At 35.9% G+C, this 19,259-nt stretch overlaps 1 protein-coding gene across 2 annotated transcripts in view; it reads left to right on the top strand.

Annotated features, from left to right (window-relative positions):
• The window catches only part of LOC118193963 (hepatocyte growth factor receptor-like), a 184,831-nt gene that overhangs the window by 155,276 nt on the left and 10,296 nt on the right, over positions 1–19,259 (top strand). For both annotated transcript variants that reach the window (XM_085825372.1, XM_085825366.1), the window contains exons 14-17: positions 2,891–3,140; positions 5,678–5,857; positions 6,475–6,561; positions 18,294–18,478. In XM_085825372.1, the coding sequence (XP_085681498.1) occupies positions 2,891–3,140; positions 5,678–5,857; positions 6,475–6,561; positions 18,294–18,478 (702 nt within the window). The remainder of the gene's footprint in view (positions 1–2,890; positions 3,141–5,677; positions 5,858–6,474; positions 6,562–18,293; positions 18,479–19,259) is intronic.

Raw genomic sequence — 19,259 nt, 5'->3', positions numbered from 1 at the left:
CTAAGTGCTTCAAGTTTTTCCTTGCAAACTATTACAAACTATTAACCATTTCATCGTTACAAGTAGGCAATTGGACAAAAGCTGTATTGTGCAGTAAGTTCCATCTAATATCAAAATTTGGAATGTAAGGAAATTGAAAGGTTACAAGAAAAGTAGAGATTACAAAATTACAAAACAAATGTCGAAAACTAATAAATTCGGACAATTTGGTTAAGGAAACCAGTCTTAAAATAATGATAATCATTCTTTTCTTCTCAGTGATGCTAATGCCTAATAAAATTCAAAGCAAGTTCAGTCGAAATAAAATTCAAAGCAAATTCAGTCAAAAAAAAATATCATCTGCAGAAACATCTGTCAAATAATTACTAATTAAGAAATTAGCATCATAAGGGAAAGATTAATGCAGTTAAATAGACTTCTATGTTAATTTCTCCCTACTTAACCTCATGCCTTTTCGTTGTAATTGGAAGCCTGTCCGGCTGGCATTTAGGAAGTCTAGAGTTCAAATTCTGGCTAGTCTATTACATATTTTTCACGTCTCCTACTCCAAAATAATAGACTTTACAAGTGGCGCCGGAACTAAAACTCGGTGGGCGATAATTCGTCACCAATAGGATTTAGCGACTGGATCTTCGCCTTTCCAGTTGACGTTTAAGTGGAGAATGTAAAGTATTTTCTCCCTTCTTTCTACATCGCAGAATGCTCAGCTGGCAATTTAAGCGTCCATAGCTCGAATCCGGGCCAGATCATTACACATCTTTAATCTTTTTTGCTTCAGCAAACCTAATGACTGTACTGAATACCTTTAATTTAAAAAATTTGAAGTTGCTGAAGTTCTCCCAAAGATATATAAATCTATCCTGGAATATTGGCAGCATTGCAGAATATTGACGTACATCCACAGGGAAGAGTTTACTGTGGGAAAATATGCACACTACCTACAGGGTTTAATTTCTAAACTTAGAAGTGCAGGAGCCTTATGGAAGACCGTCAGGAAAGGAGAGCAAGAATATATAAATAAAATAAACAAATAAAATGACTAATCAAATCATTAATAATTAATTATTAAAACAATTAAATAATCAATGATTAAAGTAATCAAAAATTAATTAATTATTTGAATCATTAAAATGATTAAGTAATTAAAATTAAAATTTAACAAACGATTTTTGATGTAATTTTTTTACTAAAAATAAAATTTTTGAGATCAAATTTCTACCGAAAAATTGTTCAGTTACATAAAAGAAGTGCCGGAGCTTTCTTATTTAGGGCTCCGGTGTGCTCCGGCTAGAATTAGAATTTATTGCAAAAACTAATAAGTACCGGAGCCGGGCTCCTATGGGCTCCGGCGCAATTTAAGCTCTGACTACCTAGAGCTTTCTTAACAGTTTATGGATTAGTTTGATGTCGATCAGTGCGATACCAACCACTAATCCATCGTCGACAATCTTTTTTGGCTGAGGGTCAAAATCAACCAGAATGTGTGTATTAGCAAGACTTTTTGGATCAATGGTATTTTCATTTTAAAACAGTTTTTTTTTTTTTTTTTTTTTTTTTTTGTGTGTGTGTGTGTGTGTCTGTGTGTGTGTGTGTGTCTGTGTGTGTGTGTGTGTGAATTATAACATAAATTTTATTGAGAAAATAATTACGCTACGCTTTAAACTTTAAACATAAAAATTAAAATTCTAATTATTATAAATTCAAACATAACTGAATCTACTTCATATTTCTTTTCGATATGAATGCCTTCCCTAATGCTGAACTTGTGACTCACTTTAGTCAGGTTTGGCTTATAGTTAGTCGTCTTAAGACAAATATAAGTACCTGTATTTTCGATAGTTGAGCTGCTTCTGTTCTTACTTAAAATAAATTTCACATGTGAAAATATTTGCTCGCATTAATAAATTGAACCGAATGCGGACAAAATGGCATAGCCTTTTTTTTTTCGTTACTAAATTTATTCTTGTGCAATTGAACAAGTGTTACAAATTAAGAGTGAAATAAGAGATCTCAGAGAAGGACATTAGTGTTGCCAGATGTCTGTCAAGGAATTATGTATCGGCATTGCCAAGTTCTTGAAATTATGTTACAATTATTATTTTGTTTTAAAAGTTCGTTACTGAAACTTCGTAATCAAACAAAAATGTTATTATTATTTCTATTCAGTTTATTTTTTATGTATTCTTCAAGCGTTCTTTTCATTTTACTGTTTTATAATTTATTTTTACGTATTATATTTTATTTTCGGAACTCAAGTGTATCACTTGAAATCATAAAATAGGTCACTTGGTAATACGCCGGCTATGCGGCCAACTATAGTTTGCCGAGGCCTTAAAATATTAATTCCTTTCAAACTTTGAGTATTGTAATCAAATCATATTAATTCTGAGACATGCATGGGTAATAGAAGATAGTGAACCGATGTGATATGTTTACGATCTGAACATGTATTTTCATTGTATGAAAATAAAAAAAAAATCATTTTAGTAGCCATAGATGAGATGCAAATGAATCTTTGCACAAAAACGTTTTCTTTTGAGAAGTGTTTCAAAAAAGTGAGGAGAGAGTTTCACTCAAAAGAGAGTTTCATTTCTCTTTTGAGAAGTGTTTTAAAAAATATATGTTGATATATAGCAATTACGTATGCAAAGTACGTTTTTAGTTTAATGGAGAGAAAGATTAATGAGAAAGCCACGTTTAGAATTAATCAGAATTAATATTAATCAGAAATCCACCTTAAGAATTAATCAGAAAGCCACTTACTAATCAGAGAGATCATCACTTATTAATCAGAAAGCCACATTTAGAATTCCTATTTAATAATTTGTGTAAACATTAAAAATAATGCAATTTTTGAATGCCCCATTAGTTTTGAATATATTTATTCCAGGTTTCAATGGGCTCTGTCAAGTATCAGTTGGGATATATAGAATTCGTGCGCCGAGGAACCAGTGTTGCTGTTCAGGCTGTTATAGCTGTCTGCGTGCTGATCCCCTTGTTAGTGATAATTGCAATCATATTTTATATACGTCGAAGGCGAAATGTAAAAATACGGTATCCAGACTATATGGTGGCCTATACTGCAAGCAGGCAAGAAAACATCCCCAATACATGTGCGATGAGGAGGCAAGGAAGTAATGGTAAGTGCAAAATATATATATAAAAATGCTACAAATTAGTATTTCCCAATTTAATCGTGGAATCCTTTTGTATTTTGTAGGATATAACGAAATTTCTTTGTATCATTTTTACCAAACGAATTGCTTTCTGGCTCAAGATCAAATGCATCACTAACTACCAAAACTGCTACACGTCAAGGAAGCCCCCCCTCCCCCCCAAAAAAAAAACAACTTGTAATTTTTAATCTTTGAAGAAACGCTCGGAATGCATGTAATTAACATTTCATACCATGTGCATATTGAAGATGAATGCATTACCTCGAAGAAGAATAAAAACGTAAACTGAAGTACTGATTTTTCATTTCAAACCACGCGTTTACTTATTGTTTTCTGTGTTGGAGATCGTGTTATATTTCTAATAAGAAGTAAGAGACCATACCAGCACATTTCCTAATTCAATCGCAGAAGAATCATATAATATGGGGCTGCTTCCTTGTCGCTTGGGTCGAGATCTAATGACTTTTATGAGGACTTGCAAACGATAATTTCATGAGGGTCACACATAGCGACGCATGGGTTTCTCAACAGCCCCTCTCGCTTTTTCTCGAGGCAACATACATCTTGTCCGCACTGCAGTTAGGGACCATTCAGTTACGTTATGTACTCTTGATTAGGAAACTTGGTGTGTTTCACAATATCAGGTATCAAAAGTATGGTGCAACAGCGTCTGCAACGCCTCGGAATTGTCTTCAAGGCAATACACAGGAATCAGCATCTACAATGGTACGTTCAACATGGACACATTAGCTGTTTTTTCCCTGAGGAATCCTGCTTTTGCTTACATCCATAATGATCATATCCATGTGTGAACGCTCCAAGATGAAGGAATTTTGGAAGCTTGTATTCTTCATCGTCATACCGGCCTAACACCAAGATTCATGTTATTGAAATCAACGAGTACACACTCATTTACTTTCAGTCCGCAAATCCGGTGCTTCGACCAGCCACCGTTACATTATTGAAGATTTAATGCTCGTGGCTGTACGATATTTTTACGCCTATTGTCGCCTCATTTTTCAACAGGACAGTGCAAGACCACATAATATCCACGCTTTTCTTACGTTTCCTGATTGTGCAGTGTTCGACTCCTTCCTTTGCCAGCGCATTCTCTAAATCTCTCTTCAGATGAAAATGCTGTTTTTTCCCTGCTGTCCATGTGTGCAGATAGACTGGCAGGATGATATCTACGAGCCAGTACGACAGATGAACTCTAGCATAGAAATGACGCCATATGAACTGCAGTAACCATATTTACTATCTAAAATCTCTTCCGCTCCACGTCCAGCCATGTAACAGCTGCTATTGTTTCTGAAGACAGGGATGCTCGGGATGCTGATTTCTGTGTCATCTGTTTCCCAATCAAAGGTGTCTCAAATTTTCGTGACATTTTAATTATTTCATTCTACCATTATACTGTATTTGTAAAACAAATATGATTTTGCTAACTGTTTTCCTTTATGGTGTAGTAGTTTTATTGGCCAACAGTGTATTTCCAACTTTATGCTGAAAGTTAGCTTTTCCAGAGATAAATCAACTACATTTTTTATAGTAGTATTTCGCATTCCAGTAATAAAAGCGGTCATCCTATATACGTGCATGTTTAGGCAAAATATTGGCAAGTCTTTTTTTTCTTAATTAAATTATGCCTACTTTATTATCTTCACCGTTTGTTATTATTAGAATTAAAAAACACAAAAAGTTAGCATATATATCAGAAAAAAAGTGAAATATTTGCTTTTTTTTTATGAATTATTCTTATACCTGGTTTAAAACATCTTCGAGCAGTGCGAAGAAGCTTTGAGCGTTGGAATAAATTCTTTTAATTGCAGCCACAGCAAGTACTTTCCTTCTTCAAATTATATTAAATCTTATCAGTATGACCATAAATATAATGCTACCTCAGAAACTATTCATGCTGATACGGCCGAATTAATCACAACCATCTGTGTGTCGTTTCTTATTGCGTTTTGGTAAGTAGGTACGATAGGATACAACCGATGCAATATGCTGGTCTAGATTCCAATTTTAAGAAGTTCAGAACACGAACAATGCAGGAAAAACGACCTGATCCAGTACTGTCTTACCTGCAGAATTTAGTGCTTTTAATATGTTATAGAGACATTAGGTTTTTTTGGAAACAGGAGATATGAAAAATTAACAACGCCTTCGCCGGGAATCGAACCGCGCACCTCTGGATACCGGCCCAGTGTGCAGACCACCACACCACGAAGGCACGCCAAGAAGGTGGAAGAAATACCTTATAATGTAATGGATGTAATATTTAGAATCTGCAGTATTTTTAATCTTAATATGTAATTGTTTTGAGGGAATTCTTAATGTTACCTTATAGAATTTTGCAGTTTTGCATCATTTGGGAAATGTTGATGTCGATAGTTTTTTTTTTTTTATTTCCTAAACAAGATAAATTATCTGTCATAAATTTTCAAAAAATAATTACTTTTAGATAAAATGTTGGTTATTTCTTTTCCAATATCCAGATTATCATGACTGGAGAGGAAGAAGCATCACTAGACAAACTTCTTCTGGCTCAGCCGCTGCTGCTACTTGCGAAGAATCAGTCTGTGCAGCCGTAGATGAGGAAACCATGCATCTTCTTCAGTCTCAAAATATTCTTGTCAATAGAGATTACTTAACGCTTGGAGATGTAATCGGAGAAGGTAAATGGATTTTTTGATAAATGCATTTAAATCAATCTTTAGAAAAGGCAATTATTTCCATGCATTCCTTAAGTAGATTTAACTCAGCTTTTTCCATTCTGGAAAGATTCCGCCACAATTTTCTCTTTGCTCTTTATTTCCTGTTCGTTTATTTATTAAGATAATTTTTTTTTAACATCCATGAAAGTGATATCAGTTATATGCAGTGTAATTCTACATCATAGATAAAAAAAGTAAGTGTAAAAGTGTCTACTTTGAAATGTAATTGCTTTGAAACAATGAGTTGATATGAAATATTTTTTAACTGTTTTTTTAGCAATTTTAGCTGTTACTTGGCCACCTTTCACTGTCTTGGCCCTCTTTGGAGCTTAAATATAGCAGTATTTAACTATGTAGAATAAACTTTGGCATATGTAGGAATGGTTATTTTCCGCATTTTATAATTGATATATATTCTCGCTCACGCACGTTTATGTAATATTTTAGGATCACATTTGCAAATTTTATATTGCATCTTTTATTGAAAAGAATATTTTTGCAAAAAACAGACTACAGTTTTTATATGAAATTAATCAATGATATCTGTTTTAAACACTTTTTTTTTTTTTTTTTTTTAGGACATTTCGGATGCGTGTATAAAGGAGATTTGCAGCTTCCTGGGAAAGAAGATAAAGTTGAAGTTGCAGTAAAGACACTACATAGTAGTAAGTTTTAAAGACAGTTTTAAGCTTTTTTACCTTACAATTGAATAAATGAATTGATTCATAAAACGAAAATATACTGTTATGCATACACAGATTGCGCAAAAATATCGAATAACATGTTTACGTATATATTTATAAATACATTATAAACTCAGTGGTATTTACGTGTGCGTGTGTGTACATTAGAGATTCAAAACTACCCTAATTAAAATTTATTATTTATCAGATAATTATACATCAGAAAAACATAAAATTGCTATTTTAATTTTGAAATCCTTGCAAACGTTATCGTTTTTTGGTAAGGAAATTCTACTCGTCTATTTCTCACCCCTTCTTATACGCCATAATGCACTGTTCTTTTGTATATCCTGGAATGCATATTTGAATTCGCCGTCTTTTATTAGCATCCTTTTTTGATTGCAGCCTAGTTAGGCGAAATGTTTGAGAGGTAACGTACCTTTCTCAGACATCTTTACCTTTCTTATGAGAGATTTTAACATAAAATGATGGGGAACTCGTATCCAGTCTTATATTGGGCTTAAATTAATCAATAATCAAAAACGTGATGCGATAACAACACCCTTTAAGTAAAAGATCTTAGGATTGATTATTTTAATTTTAAATGTTTCAAGATAAATCTCTCTACTCTTAGCTGTGATTTGTAACCATCAACCATCGCGTAATTTTGTACGTTTAAAATTTTAAGTGATAGATGTTTCTTCATGCCATTCTGATGTGCTTTCTGTGCTAAATATCCTGAAATAAAGAATTTTAGATTGTCTTTTTATTGACAAATTATCGACGAGATGATGACCAAAATGCTATGTCATCATTATTCTTTATTAGATTATACGAGTACATTATGCATAGTGCAATTTGTATCCATGTACCGACCTCTGAATGCATTGATAAATATTACGAATGATACATTGAGAAATATTAAATGGATTTTTCTTTGCGTTTGTTTAATTTATTGCAATAATATCTTAATCATTGTCATTTATTGCTTGCAAACGCGGAAACTGCTATAAAATGTAGCAGTTTTCCTTTCAGTTTCCAGCTAATTTGGTCAAGTTCTACAGGGTGTCCCGTAAATGTTGCGACAAACTTCTGGGGAAGGTAGGGCACATCATTAGCATTAAGAATTGCATAGGAACCCATGCCCGTAAATATCAGTGGTAATAGGTAGCATAGGTAGAAAAAGGGAAAGGAAACATGAGAGTGATTAATTTGAAACATTTATTGGACGTGAATACAAGGAGTGTACAACAGCTTGAAGATTAAAACAGATGCTCGATGTTTGTACCATCAGACGTCAAACATGCCTGACACCGACGGACCATTGATTGCCGGGACATATTCAAACACACCGGGAGTTTCTTTGATTCTAGCAGCTGCGCAGGCGAGTTCTAGCGCAGGCGAGTTTTGCCACGAGATCTACAGTGGATGGACAAAAATATGGAAACACCTTGTGAAATGCATGTTTGAAAAGAAAGATTGATTTTAATGAAATATGTAGGTGGCGCTGGCGTTTTTGACTACTGACGCTACCTATACAACTTCGTAAATGTGCTAAACAGTTCAGTTGTTGTCGGACTACTGTTATGTGAGGTTGTCATTGCATTATGTCAGAGTTAACAGACTTCGAACGTGGGCAAATTGTTGGAGCACGTATGGTAGGTGCTTCCGTAAGCAAGGTGTTTAGTGTTACACAGCCGAGGTGTTTAGTGTTTCAAGAGGTACTGTATCGAAGATTTATTCCGCATATTTGAAAAGCGGAAAAACATCATCTGCTAAATCACAGCGCGGACGAAAGTGTGTCCTGAGTGATCGTGACAGACGATCATTAAGGGCAATTGTGACGAAAAAATAAGAAGACCACAGCTGCAAAAGTTACTGCTGAAATGAATGTTGTGTTACCAAACCCTGTGAGTACCAAGACAATTAGAAGGGAGCTTCATAAACAGGGAATTGCTGGCCGTGCTGCAATTGAGAAGCCACTCATCAGTGATGCTAATCCCCGTAACAGGAAAAGGTGGTGTTTAAGTCATAAAGCCTGGACTATAGAGCAGTGGAAGCGAATAATATGGTCTGACGAGTCTTCTTTCACATTGTTTCCCACTTCTGGCCGAGTTTAAGTCTGGAGAACGCCATCTCAAGCCTATAATACAGACTGCTTGTTGCCAAGAGTGAAACATGGCGGGGGTTCTGTTATGGTTTGGGCAGCCATATCGTAGTTCTCTGCTAGCCCCATGATAACTGTGTCAGGGCACATGACTGCCAAGACTTATGTGAACATTTTGGCCGATCAAGTTCATCCCATGGTACAAACTTTGTTCCCCGATGGTGATGGTGTCTTCCAAGACGACAAAGCCCCTGTTCACACAGCTCACATTGTCCAGGACTGGTTTTCTGAGCACGAGGATGAGTTGTCCCATCTCCCCTGGCCACCACAGTCATCAGACCTGAATATTATCGAACCTTTGTGGTCTACATTGGAACGGAAAGTGCGTTCTCGTTATCCACCGCCAACATCGTTATCTGAACTTGCCACCGTTTTGCAGGAACAATGGTATAATATTCCCTTGGCAAACATACAGGAACTGTGTTTATCCATTTCGAGAAGACTGCAAGCTGTTTTGGATGCCAACGGGTTTCCTACACCATATTAAGCAAAGAAACATGTTTTTTTAAAGGTGTTTCCATATTTTTGTCCAACCCCTGTATTTCGGACACAACAGGATCGTGATACACGACACTTTTGATGGCTCCCCACAAAAAGGAATCACGGCTGGATAAATCCGGTTGAGCGTGAGGGCCAGGGAACCGGTTCACCACGCCCAATCCATCGATGCAGTCCAAAATGAGCAGGCATCCCGTCATGTTGGAACCACATCTTCACAAGCTGTTCGTTCGTATAGCGTTCCATGCTCTTCGTATAGTGCCTATCGCTCGGGCTCAGACGAGGCAATCCTCACTTTCCACTAGCACTCTCCTGTACAACACCCTCTGGCGGCATACAGTGACGTTTCTGAACAGGGGTTCCTTATGCAATTCTTAATCCTAATCATGTGCTTTAACTCCGCCAGACGTTCGTCGCAACATTTACGAGACGCCCTATATATATATATATATAATCTGTTCATTAGATTTACAAATCCAGATTTCGCTTTGTTCGTTAGATTTGCACATTCCAATTTATCTTTTGCCATGTATTTGTACTTTAATTAATATTAAATTTATAACCAAACTACGTTTACATAAATCAGTATAAACGCTACATTTTGTGCTTTATGTATGGAATTTCTCTGTTAAATTGGCTTAAAAAGTTCATTGTTTCACATCCGTATATTTGTTTTTCTAAAAATGCTTTAAAAGAATCTTTCCTTAAGATATCTATAATTTTTCGAATTAACACTTTGACGCCGGCTCGGATATTCGCGGTCCGTTTCGTTCTTCAACTAGCGGTCCGCCCCATGGGGCGACGTGGCACCAAATTATACTGTTTAATACTTGCGCCCTAATACCCACTATCTGATTCGAATAGAACGAATTTCCAAAATTCTCACGTGGCCCGCGCGTGGTCTGGCCTGCCGATAGGACCCACGGTGGCAGTCGCATGAATTCGGAAAGTCCCTAATTCGTTTTTTATGGCCAATTTAATTAATTTTGCTTGTATTTTACAGTGATTATTTTTAAAATTTATTTTTAGTTCTGCATAAGGTTTTTTTTTTATTTACTGTTAATTTAATTTATTAGCCCTAAGGAGCGGTAGCCTAGAAAGGCTGTTAATTTCGAAGCGGCATTTTGCGCTGTTTTACTATAAATGTCCGTGTCTTCTTGCAAATTGTTGTTACCAAATATTATCGCCCTGTATTATATGTAAGGAAATTAAATCATGAAGAATCTGCATGAATACATGTATGTTTCTCGCACTGTGACAAAAACGACAGTATCTAGATCCATCAAATTTTGAATAATGTAATCCTCCACCCGAACATAGGCATCTATCTGGACGGCCGAATTTCAAATTTGTTTTAATCTTTTTCATATTTTGTAAATCTTTAACGAATTTTTGATTAACAAACTCAACGAGTTCAGAACGAGCACTGTACGGAAAATAACAGTTTTATCTCCAGTGCGGAAATTCTAAAGATATGCTGTTTTCAAATGTATGTGGTTTACGAGCGAAGAACATGATATTCAATAAATATAGGTAACACATAAAACTTTTAAAAAAAGAGTGCTTCTAGATTTTATTTTATCTTTTTTTTTCCTTCATTGCGCTCAAAATTTTATGAATTATTAAAATAACTAATCCAATTTAATGTTAATAATTTAATGATCATATAATCAAATAAATATGATCGTTTCGTAATGTTATTATAGTTTGAAAAATCACTGCCTGAAAATGTTCATTAAATTTTTTTAAAAAAATTATCAGATCTTGTTTAATTTTAACTTATTTATTTCAAAGCATTGCGTACTATCGGTCTTATTTAATTTTACTTTATTTTTACGCACAATTAATCTCATCACTATGCAACGGATCACATTTAATAATTAAAAAGAGTTTTGTGATACAAACGCCATAGGTTTCAGTGTTAAAGTAAACCAGATCGTCCCTACTCTTTATTGCCGACATGTCTGTGACGCGGGCCTAGCCCACTGGGTTAGTCTATCTCTTATAAGGTCCATGCTAGTAGAGTTATGACATAACGAATTATCTGAGCACATATTTCTTCCGGTAAGTGTAACGGTAGTAAAAAGTTTCTTTCCTTCTAAAAAGGCGGTTAGGATTTTTCATTTTTAGTTTTTGCCCATCTAAATATTAGATACAATGGATATGGAATTCAGCGATTCGGTCTGATGAATCCGTATCTGGAATCATGCGAAACAGACGAAAAAGTAGAATACTTTCATTATCATCGGACATGGCAACTGATAGAAATACCACGGAGGAAGAAGTTTGGGAGTCTGATGTATTTGACCAAGATGATGACGCGGAATGGCATAAAATAGCAGAAAAATCTCCATCAGAGGATTAGTATTCGGAAGAAGAAGAGCTACTTATTGAAGAGACGGACTGCGACGATCCTGTTGCATTATATAAATTATTCTTCACGGACGAGATATTGGAGATCATCGTTGAAGAGACGAATAGGTACGCTGAACAAGTGCATAGTGAATGTGGTATATGGCAGGAGACAACTTAATAAGCATGGAACTCTGTTACAAAAAGTTAATTGAATACCTTGGTATCGATATCTTGCTTATTATGGGTGTAGTGCAAATAACCGAAATTCGACTATATTGGTCAAAAAAGGGGATGCATGCGAATGCGTGTGTACAGAAAGCAATGAAACGCGATCGATTCTTAGCAATACTGAAATACTTGCACTTTTCCGATAATGAATTGGCTAGAACCGAGGATCGGTTACATAAACTCCGAAATGTAGTTGATAAAATTCTTCGAACATTCAAAGATGCAGTAAAACCCGGTAAAAATATAGTAATTGACGAAAACATGGTTCCGTGGAAAGGACGCCTTAGTTTTCATCAATATATACCAGGTAAGCAGCACAAGTACGGAATAAAACTGTACAAACTCTGCCTTCCGGGCGGCTATATTTATTCCGGAAAAATGAAACGAGAATTGTAAAAACACATTCTCACGATGTAGTCATGAAATTGATAGGAGATCTATTATTCAAGGGCCGGATTTTATTTACCGACAGTTTTTATACAAGTATTCCTTAAGCCGAAGATCTTCTCACTAAAGGAACATATATTTGCGGTGCAGTTAAAATGAATGGAAAATTTCTACCGCCGAAGGCCAAGCAAAACAGAAAAGGAGCGACATTATATCTCTTGAAAATCGGAGAGGGGTGAAATTTTAAAGTGGACCGACAAAAGACCCCTGTGCATGTTAACCACTTCGAGATCTCACAATTGCGCCTATTCATGGAAAAATGATAAATTAAAATCAGATACAGTTTTTTCTTACAATAGTGCGAAAAAGGGAGTTGATATATCTGACCAAATGTGTTCCTATTATAAATGTTTACGGAAAACGGTAAAATAGTATCGAAAAGTTGTCATGGAGCTAATATGCGGGACTTCTTTAGTAAATACATGGTACATCCACAAAAAGTGGGGAACCAAGCGTTACCAAATTTTACAATTTAGAGAAAAAATTATTGATTATCTATTGAAGAGTGTTGAGAATCCCCCTAGTGAAGAATTAATAGTAAGTAGACGGAAAAAACATTTTTTAAGTTCACAGCAAGGATCCGCGAGGAAGATGAGGAAAAGATGTAAAGAGTGCTACAAACGTTTAACAAACTTAAAAGATGCACAGTACGCCACAAACAAAACAAAAAAAGTAATGACTTTTTGTAACAGTTGTCCGGATAAGCCGTCACTTTGTGTAAAATGTTTTAAAAAATTGCATCGGTAACATAAGTAGTTATATTTTGTTATATTTAATGTATTGATTAAATTATAAGTTATGTATTTTGTGTTAAATGTTTGATTATAAGGTAGAAATGTTAATGTATAATGTTAAATCAATAAAATTACATTTTGTACTACGTATTTTTTTATATACAAACGTAGCCCATCGGTGATACATGCCGCCCCACGGAACAATCTAGCATGGGCCATCGGTGGGTCAGGCCGTCCAATGGAACAGACAAGCATGGCCCACCGGTGAGTCATGCCGGCGTCAACGTGTTAAGTATTGTATTTCTATTAAGAATAAGGGAACAAAACTACACAGGCATTCATATGAAAAATCAGCGAATTATACAAAATCCATGAAAATACTCTAAAATTATTCGCCTTTGTTTTCAAGACACTTATTCCTTTGAGTAAATGAATTTTTGGATTCATTCCTTAGGAAGTGGTGCGTGGAATCAGCTCCAAACTTCTGTCTTGAGATAATCGTTTCACTCGAAATAAATTCTATGCATGCAAAAGTTCGTTCAGTAGACAGAACACGAAGAAAACGCTTTGCGATTTCCATTAATCATAATTCAATGTATAAAATCACGACTATGTAAAAGGGGGATTTGAGTCGTTTTTTACAAATTTGGTTCAGCTGTTTACCATATCATTTTAGCAATATGAGAACGAAATTTTTCACGCAAAAAAGAATACCATTACTCAACATCACAGTTCATGATTTTGATTGCAAACTGTAAATACATATTTTTTCTTGAATTCTCACAGGCTCTTCCTTTTCATCACATAAAAAAAATTATTATATTAGTTTCTCTTCTGCAACCTGAATAATTTGAATTACTTATTAAAAAAAATAAGGTTACTTTCTGATTATATGCCCCTTGCCGAAAAGTGGCAAGTATTTATGAGACAAGGCAATATTAATTCTTATTTCACGACTTACTTATATCGCCAAAACTTATTTATGGCCTAATCCATGTATGTATGAAGCACATGTCAGAGTTGGCTGGTATGTAGTGCAAAAGTTGTAAGGATGTCGAACTGGTACAATTCCTCCGATTTTTTTTAAAACGAAAAAAGGTCGCGTATACACGCAACCTTTTTTTCGCTTTTGTAATGGAGTGAACAAAAGTGCAAACAATAAGGATTTTTTGAAAAAGGTAAGTGTTTTATTACATATGTTTCTTGCTTTTTTAACTTTTATTGATTGATCGCTCTTGTACGTAACTTTCAGTGCGTAACTTTCGTGCGTTAGCTTAGCGAAAACTTAATGCTCTACAGAGTAGCCAACGAAGTCACGACTTTTCGGTGGGGTATGGTTAATCAGAAAAAATCTTCAAAACCAAACACCAGAACTAAAATTACTGAAGTGTCTGATGTGCAAAGTGAAGTGTCTGGTGTGCAAATATAGAAAAATAACACTTCTCTGACTCCAATGGAACCAATATTTTATTCCTTACGATGTTATAGATTCTTATTCATAAGATTTATTTACATTTTACATGCACGTAGCATCGCGTGACAGAAACCCGTTCTTCGCGGAGACTAGAAAGTGTTGCCATTCCTCTTTAACTAAATTTAATTAGAAACTTAACGGAACTGAAGCGACACTACACACCCCCTTCCTAGTGGCAGCGATTATGGAAGATAGTCTTTAAAGTGACTGGGAAACCTCACATGTCTGCCGGTTCTAGTAGTCTTGGTTTTATGATGAGTATCTGAATTTTCTTCAGTGTTCTTGAGTGCAGGTGTTTCCCCAAGTTCCGCTTTCTTGGAATGGGAGTTTTGGAAAGGACTATCAGAATCTTGCACTAGGAAACATGGCTTTAGTCTGTCTATTGAAACTCTTTTAACTTTTCCTTGGATTTCAATATCGAAGTACTTATCCTTTCTTGCTCTACAGGATACGGTCTAAGATAGACAGGCTGTAGCGACGAATTATTAATGTTGTTGTATAGGAATACGTGAGAACAGTTGGAAAGATGTTTAGAAACAAAGACTGTTCTATTTCCATGGGTGGTGGTAGAACTTGGCTTCATAGCTCTTATTATTTTCTGAAGGTTTTGAGAAAATTCAGACTGTTTCATATGAGGTACTGTTGAAAAGAATTCACCAAGTAATGCTAAAGGGGTTCCGTATACAAGTTCTGCGGATGAGAAGCCTAAGTCTTCCTTGATGGCAGATCTTATGCCTAAAAGAACGAAAGTCAATGCTTCCAGCCATAATTTTGATTCGAGTAGATGACATTTGAGACTTCCTTTTAAAGTTCGGTGTTGTCTTTCGATCAGGCCATTGGCCTGTGGATGGTACGCAGTTGTAGTGTTTGTATGAAAACCAAGATATTTTCCTAAAGCTTGAAAAAGTTGGCTATCAAACTGCCGACCTTGGTCCGATGTTATGCGATTCGGAATTCCAAAGCGTGAAAACCAAGTATAAATCAAAGCTTTAGCAATAGATTCTGCTGATTGATCTTCTAACGGTACCGCTTCGATCCATCGTGTATAATGATCGATGATGGTTAGAAGGTATTTGAATCCTTTGTAAGGAGGTAGCGGACCCACCAGATCTATGTTTAAATGCTGGAATCTGTGTGGAGATACTTTGAATTCTCCCAAAGATGACTGTGTATGTCTGTGAACTTTAGATCTTTGGCAAGATAAACATGCTCTAGTCCATAGTTGGCGGTCTTTATTCATATTGGGCCATATGAAACGTCGTGTTATCAATTTTATCGTGGATCTTATTCCAGGATGAGATAAATTATGGATTGAAGAAAATATTTTCTGCCGAAACTTTGCAGGTATGTATGGTCGATTATAATTTGTAGATGTATCACAGTAAATTTTCTTGTCGCTGTCCGGTATAGGAATCTGTAAGATTTTTAAGTTTGGGTTGTTTTTTAGTATCTCCAAGTCGTCATCTTCTTGACAGTCTACTATAGTTTGTAAGTCTATTGCAGATGGTACAGAAATGGTGTCTATGCGAGAGAGAGCGTCAGCGACGGTATTTTCATGCCCTTGTATGAATCGGATATCGGTTGAGAACTGGCTTATATATGATAGTTTTCTAGCTTGTCGTGGCGAAGCTTTTTCCAGATTTTGTTGGAAGGCAAATGTTAGTGGTTTGTGATCCGTGTATATTGCAAAAGTTCGCCCTTCTAATGTATTTGAAATGTTTTACTGCTGTATAGATGGCTAAGAGTTCTCTGTCGTAGGCACTATATTTTTGTTGTGCTGATGTCAAATTTCGGTAAAAGAAACTTAAGGGTTGTTTTTCATTATTAACAATCTGATGTAAAACGGCTCCAATGACAGTATCGGAAGTATCAGTTGTTAGCGATATTTCAGCCTTTTCGGATAGGTGAGTTAAGTTTGTGGCATGAATAAGTGCATCTTTTAAGATCTGGAAGGCGTTTCTTGTTTCTTCCGTCCAAATTATTTCTTTTCTGCAGTTTTTTTTTAATACCACTGAGCAATGTTGTTAAAGGTTGTTGCAGTTTCGCACAATTTGGTATGAATCTGTGATAAAATTCACCATACCTAAAAATCGTCTTAAACTAGTAAATGACTTTGGTTCTGGGAAATTTTTGATGGCATCAACTTTTGTTGAAAGAGGTTTAAGTCCTTCAGCTGACACTTCGTATCCCAGGAATGCAAGTTTTGTTTGACCAAATTTACACTTTGCCGCATTAATACACAGGCCATATTCGTTTAGTCTCTCAAGGACAGCTCGTATATGTTTTCGATGAGTTTCTTCATCTGGAGAGGCTATTAGAATGTCATCCAAATAGCAAAACACGAATTCTAGTCCATTCAACACACTATTCATGAAACGTTGGAACGTTTGGGCCGCATTTCGTAGACCGAACGTCATGAATGGGAACTCGAATAAGCCAAAGGGAGTGAGAATGGCCGTTTTCGGTATATCTTCTTAATGAGGTCTATGGATGAGAAAACTCTTTTTCCAGCTAAAATGGAATTGCAGTCTGTTAAAAATGGGGGAGGGTATTTATCAGGAATCGTGACGTTGTTTAATGCTCGATAGTCTCCACAAGGTCTCCAATCACCTGATTTCTTCATAGCGAGATGTAGTGGGCTCGACCAGTTACTTTTGGATGGCCTGCATAAACCCATTTGGAGCATAAATTCAAACTCCTTTTTAGCCGCTTTAAGTTTCTCAGCTGATAGTCTCCTGGCTTTAGCAAAAACTGGTGGACCTCTGGTTTCGATATAATGTTCGATGTTATGATTTTTAACTTTATTATTAACTACATTCAGTTTTAACAAATCCGGAAAATCGTTAATGATACGTTTATATGGATCATTTACGGCATTTAAAATCGGAATATTATTATTGTTATTTTGAAAACAAGGAGTTCCATTGGTTGTTAAGAATGTAGTACCATCAATCAACTTGCGATTTTTAGAATCTACCAAAAGGTTAAAATTTGCAAGAAAATCCATGCCTATTATCGGTTTGCTTACGTCCGCAATTACAAAAGGCCATGTGAATGATCGTCTGAGTCCAAGATCAAGCTTTAGTAATTTTTGGCCATATGTTTTAATTTTCGTACCACTTGCAGCAAAGAGTTCTAATTTTGAGATGTTTTTTTTTTATCTGCATGCAAGGGAGGAATGACAGAAACCCGAAGTTTGTTTACTTCGTTCTTCGCGGAGACTAGAAAGTGTTGCCATTTCGCTTTAACTAAATTTAATTAGAAACTTAACGGAACTGAAGCGACACTACAATTACGTTTCCTTTTTTCATTCCTTTCAAATGCTCTACAGAGTTGCCAACGAAGTCATGACTTTTCGGTGGGGTATGGTTAATCAGAAAAAATCTTCGAGACCAAACACCAAAACTAAAATTACGTTTCCTATTTTCATTCCTTTCAATTTGCATTTCTTTCAATTCTCAATTTGTCTTCCAAGCTGACAACTTTTTTTTTTTTTTTTTCATTAGACTTTTGATTTTCCATGCCATTTGACAAAGCTATATGATTCAGCACATTTTTATTTGAATAACTTTTGTATTTATTTCCAGCGATATCTGTTTAAGTTATGCTATATAAGCTAGAATATTCATTGTGTTATTTCGTAATAATTACAGATTTTATTCGTGTTGTTTTACTTTGGTTATTTTGAAGGCAAATAAAAATCTATTTTAGTGGAGACTTTTTTTATATATCAGAAATAAATGGTATTATGTTTATGTCTAATTTACGTACGTAAGTCTCTAATTACAATATGCTTTTCTTTTCCAATCAGGTTCTACGGTCATCGAACAAGACGTGGAAGCATTTCTTCAAGAAGGATTGATGATGAAAGATTTCCATCACCACAATGTTCTGACTCTAATTGGTGTATGTTTTGATCCAGACGGTTCGCCGATGGTCGTCATACCGTATATGAAACATGGGGATCTTCTATCTTTTATCCGTAATGAGAATAACGTAAGTAAAAATTGACTTGTGAATCTTGTGTTCTTTATCCCAAACAAATTACTTTTTAAAATACAAGGTGGTATCAAAACGTTTCGAGACTAGTTCTGTGGCAGACCAACGGATAGCAGCGCAAGACAACATGCACAGGCACACAGAGTACCAACTTCACAAGTCAGTGTGCCAAGAGACATCGTCCTGTGTACACAGCGAGCTGTACAGCTGGTGCTGTTCTGACCACGAGCATTACCACGTCTGCTATTTCATCATAAACATTACCACGTCTGCTATTTCATCAGAACAACGAGCAAACGGTAAATTCTGTATAAAACTGGCAAATTCGCTACAGAGGCGCTTGACATGATTCTGCAAGTGTATGGGCAATGCTGCAATGAGTCGTTCGAGGTGTTTTGAGCGGCATGTGCTCTTCAAGATTGGGAGAACATCACTGGAAGACTATCACTGACTGTATCAAAACATAGTGAACATTATGATCGTTGGAGAACAATCCATAATATTGCTGCCATTGGCGGTGAGTCATACGGAACAGTGCAGGCAATCCTCACGTGTTATTGAAACATGCGCCGTGTTCCCAAGTTCATAAGTTCGTTCCGAGGCTGCTGATCCAGAAGGAGAAGTGAAACGTCGTCGAAGTCTGCCGAGAACTCCTCAGACATGCTGTGGATCACCCGTTCTTTATATCGAGAATCATTATCGGTGACGAAACTTGGGTATACAGTTACGACGGGTAAGCTGAGCTAGCCCGGAAAGGTTTTGATACCACATCGTATTT

The sequence above is a fragment of the Stegodyphus dumicola genome, chromosome 1 (genome assembly GCF_044657685.1).
Source record: "Stegodyphus dumicola isolate Sdum_Otavi_A_Nest chromosome 1, ASM4465768v1".
Taxonomy (NCBI): Eukaryota; Metazoa; Arthropoda; class Arachnida; order Araneae; family Eresidae; genus Stegodyphus; species Stegodyphus dumicola.
This window is presented reverse-complemented; position numbering and strand designations above follow the sequence as displayed.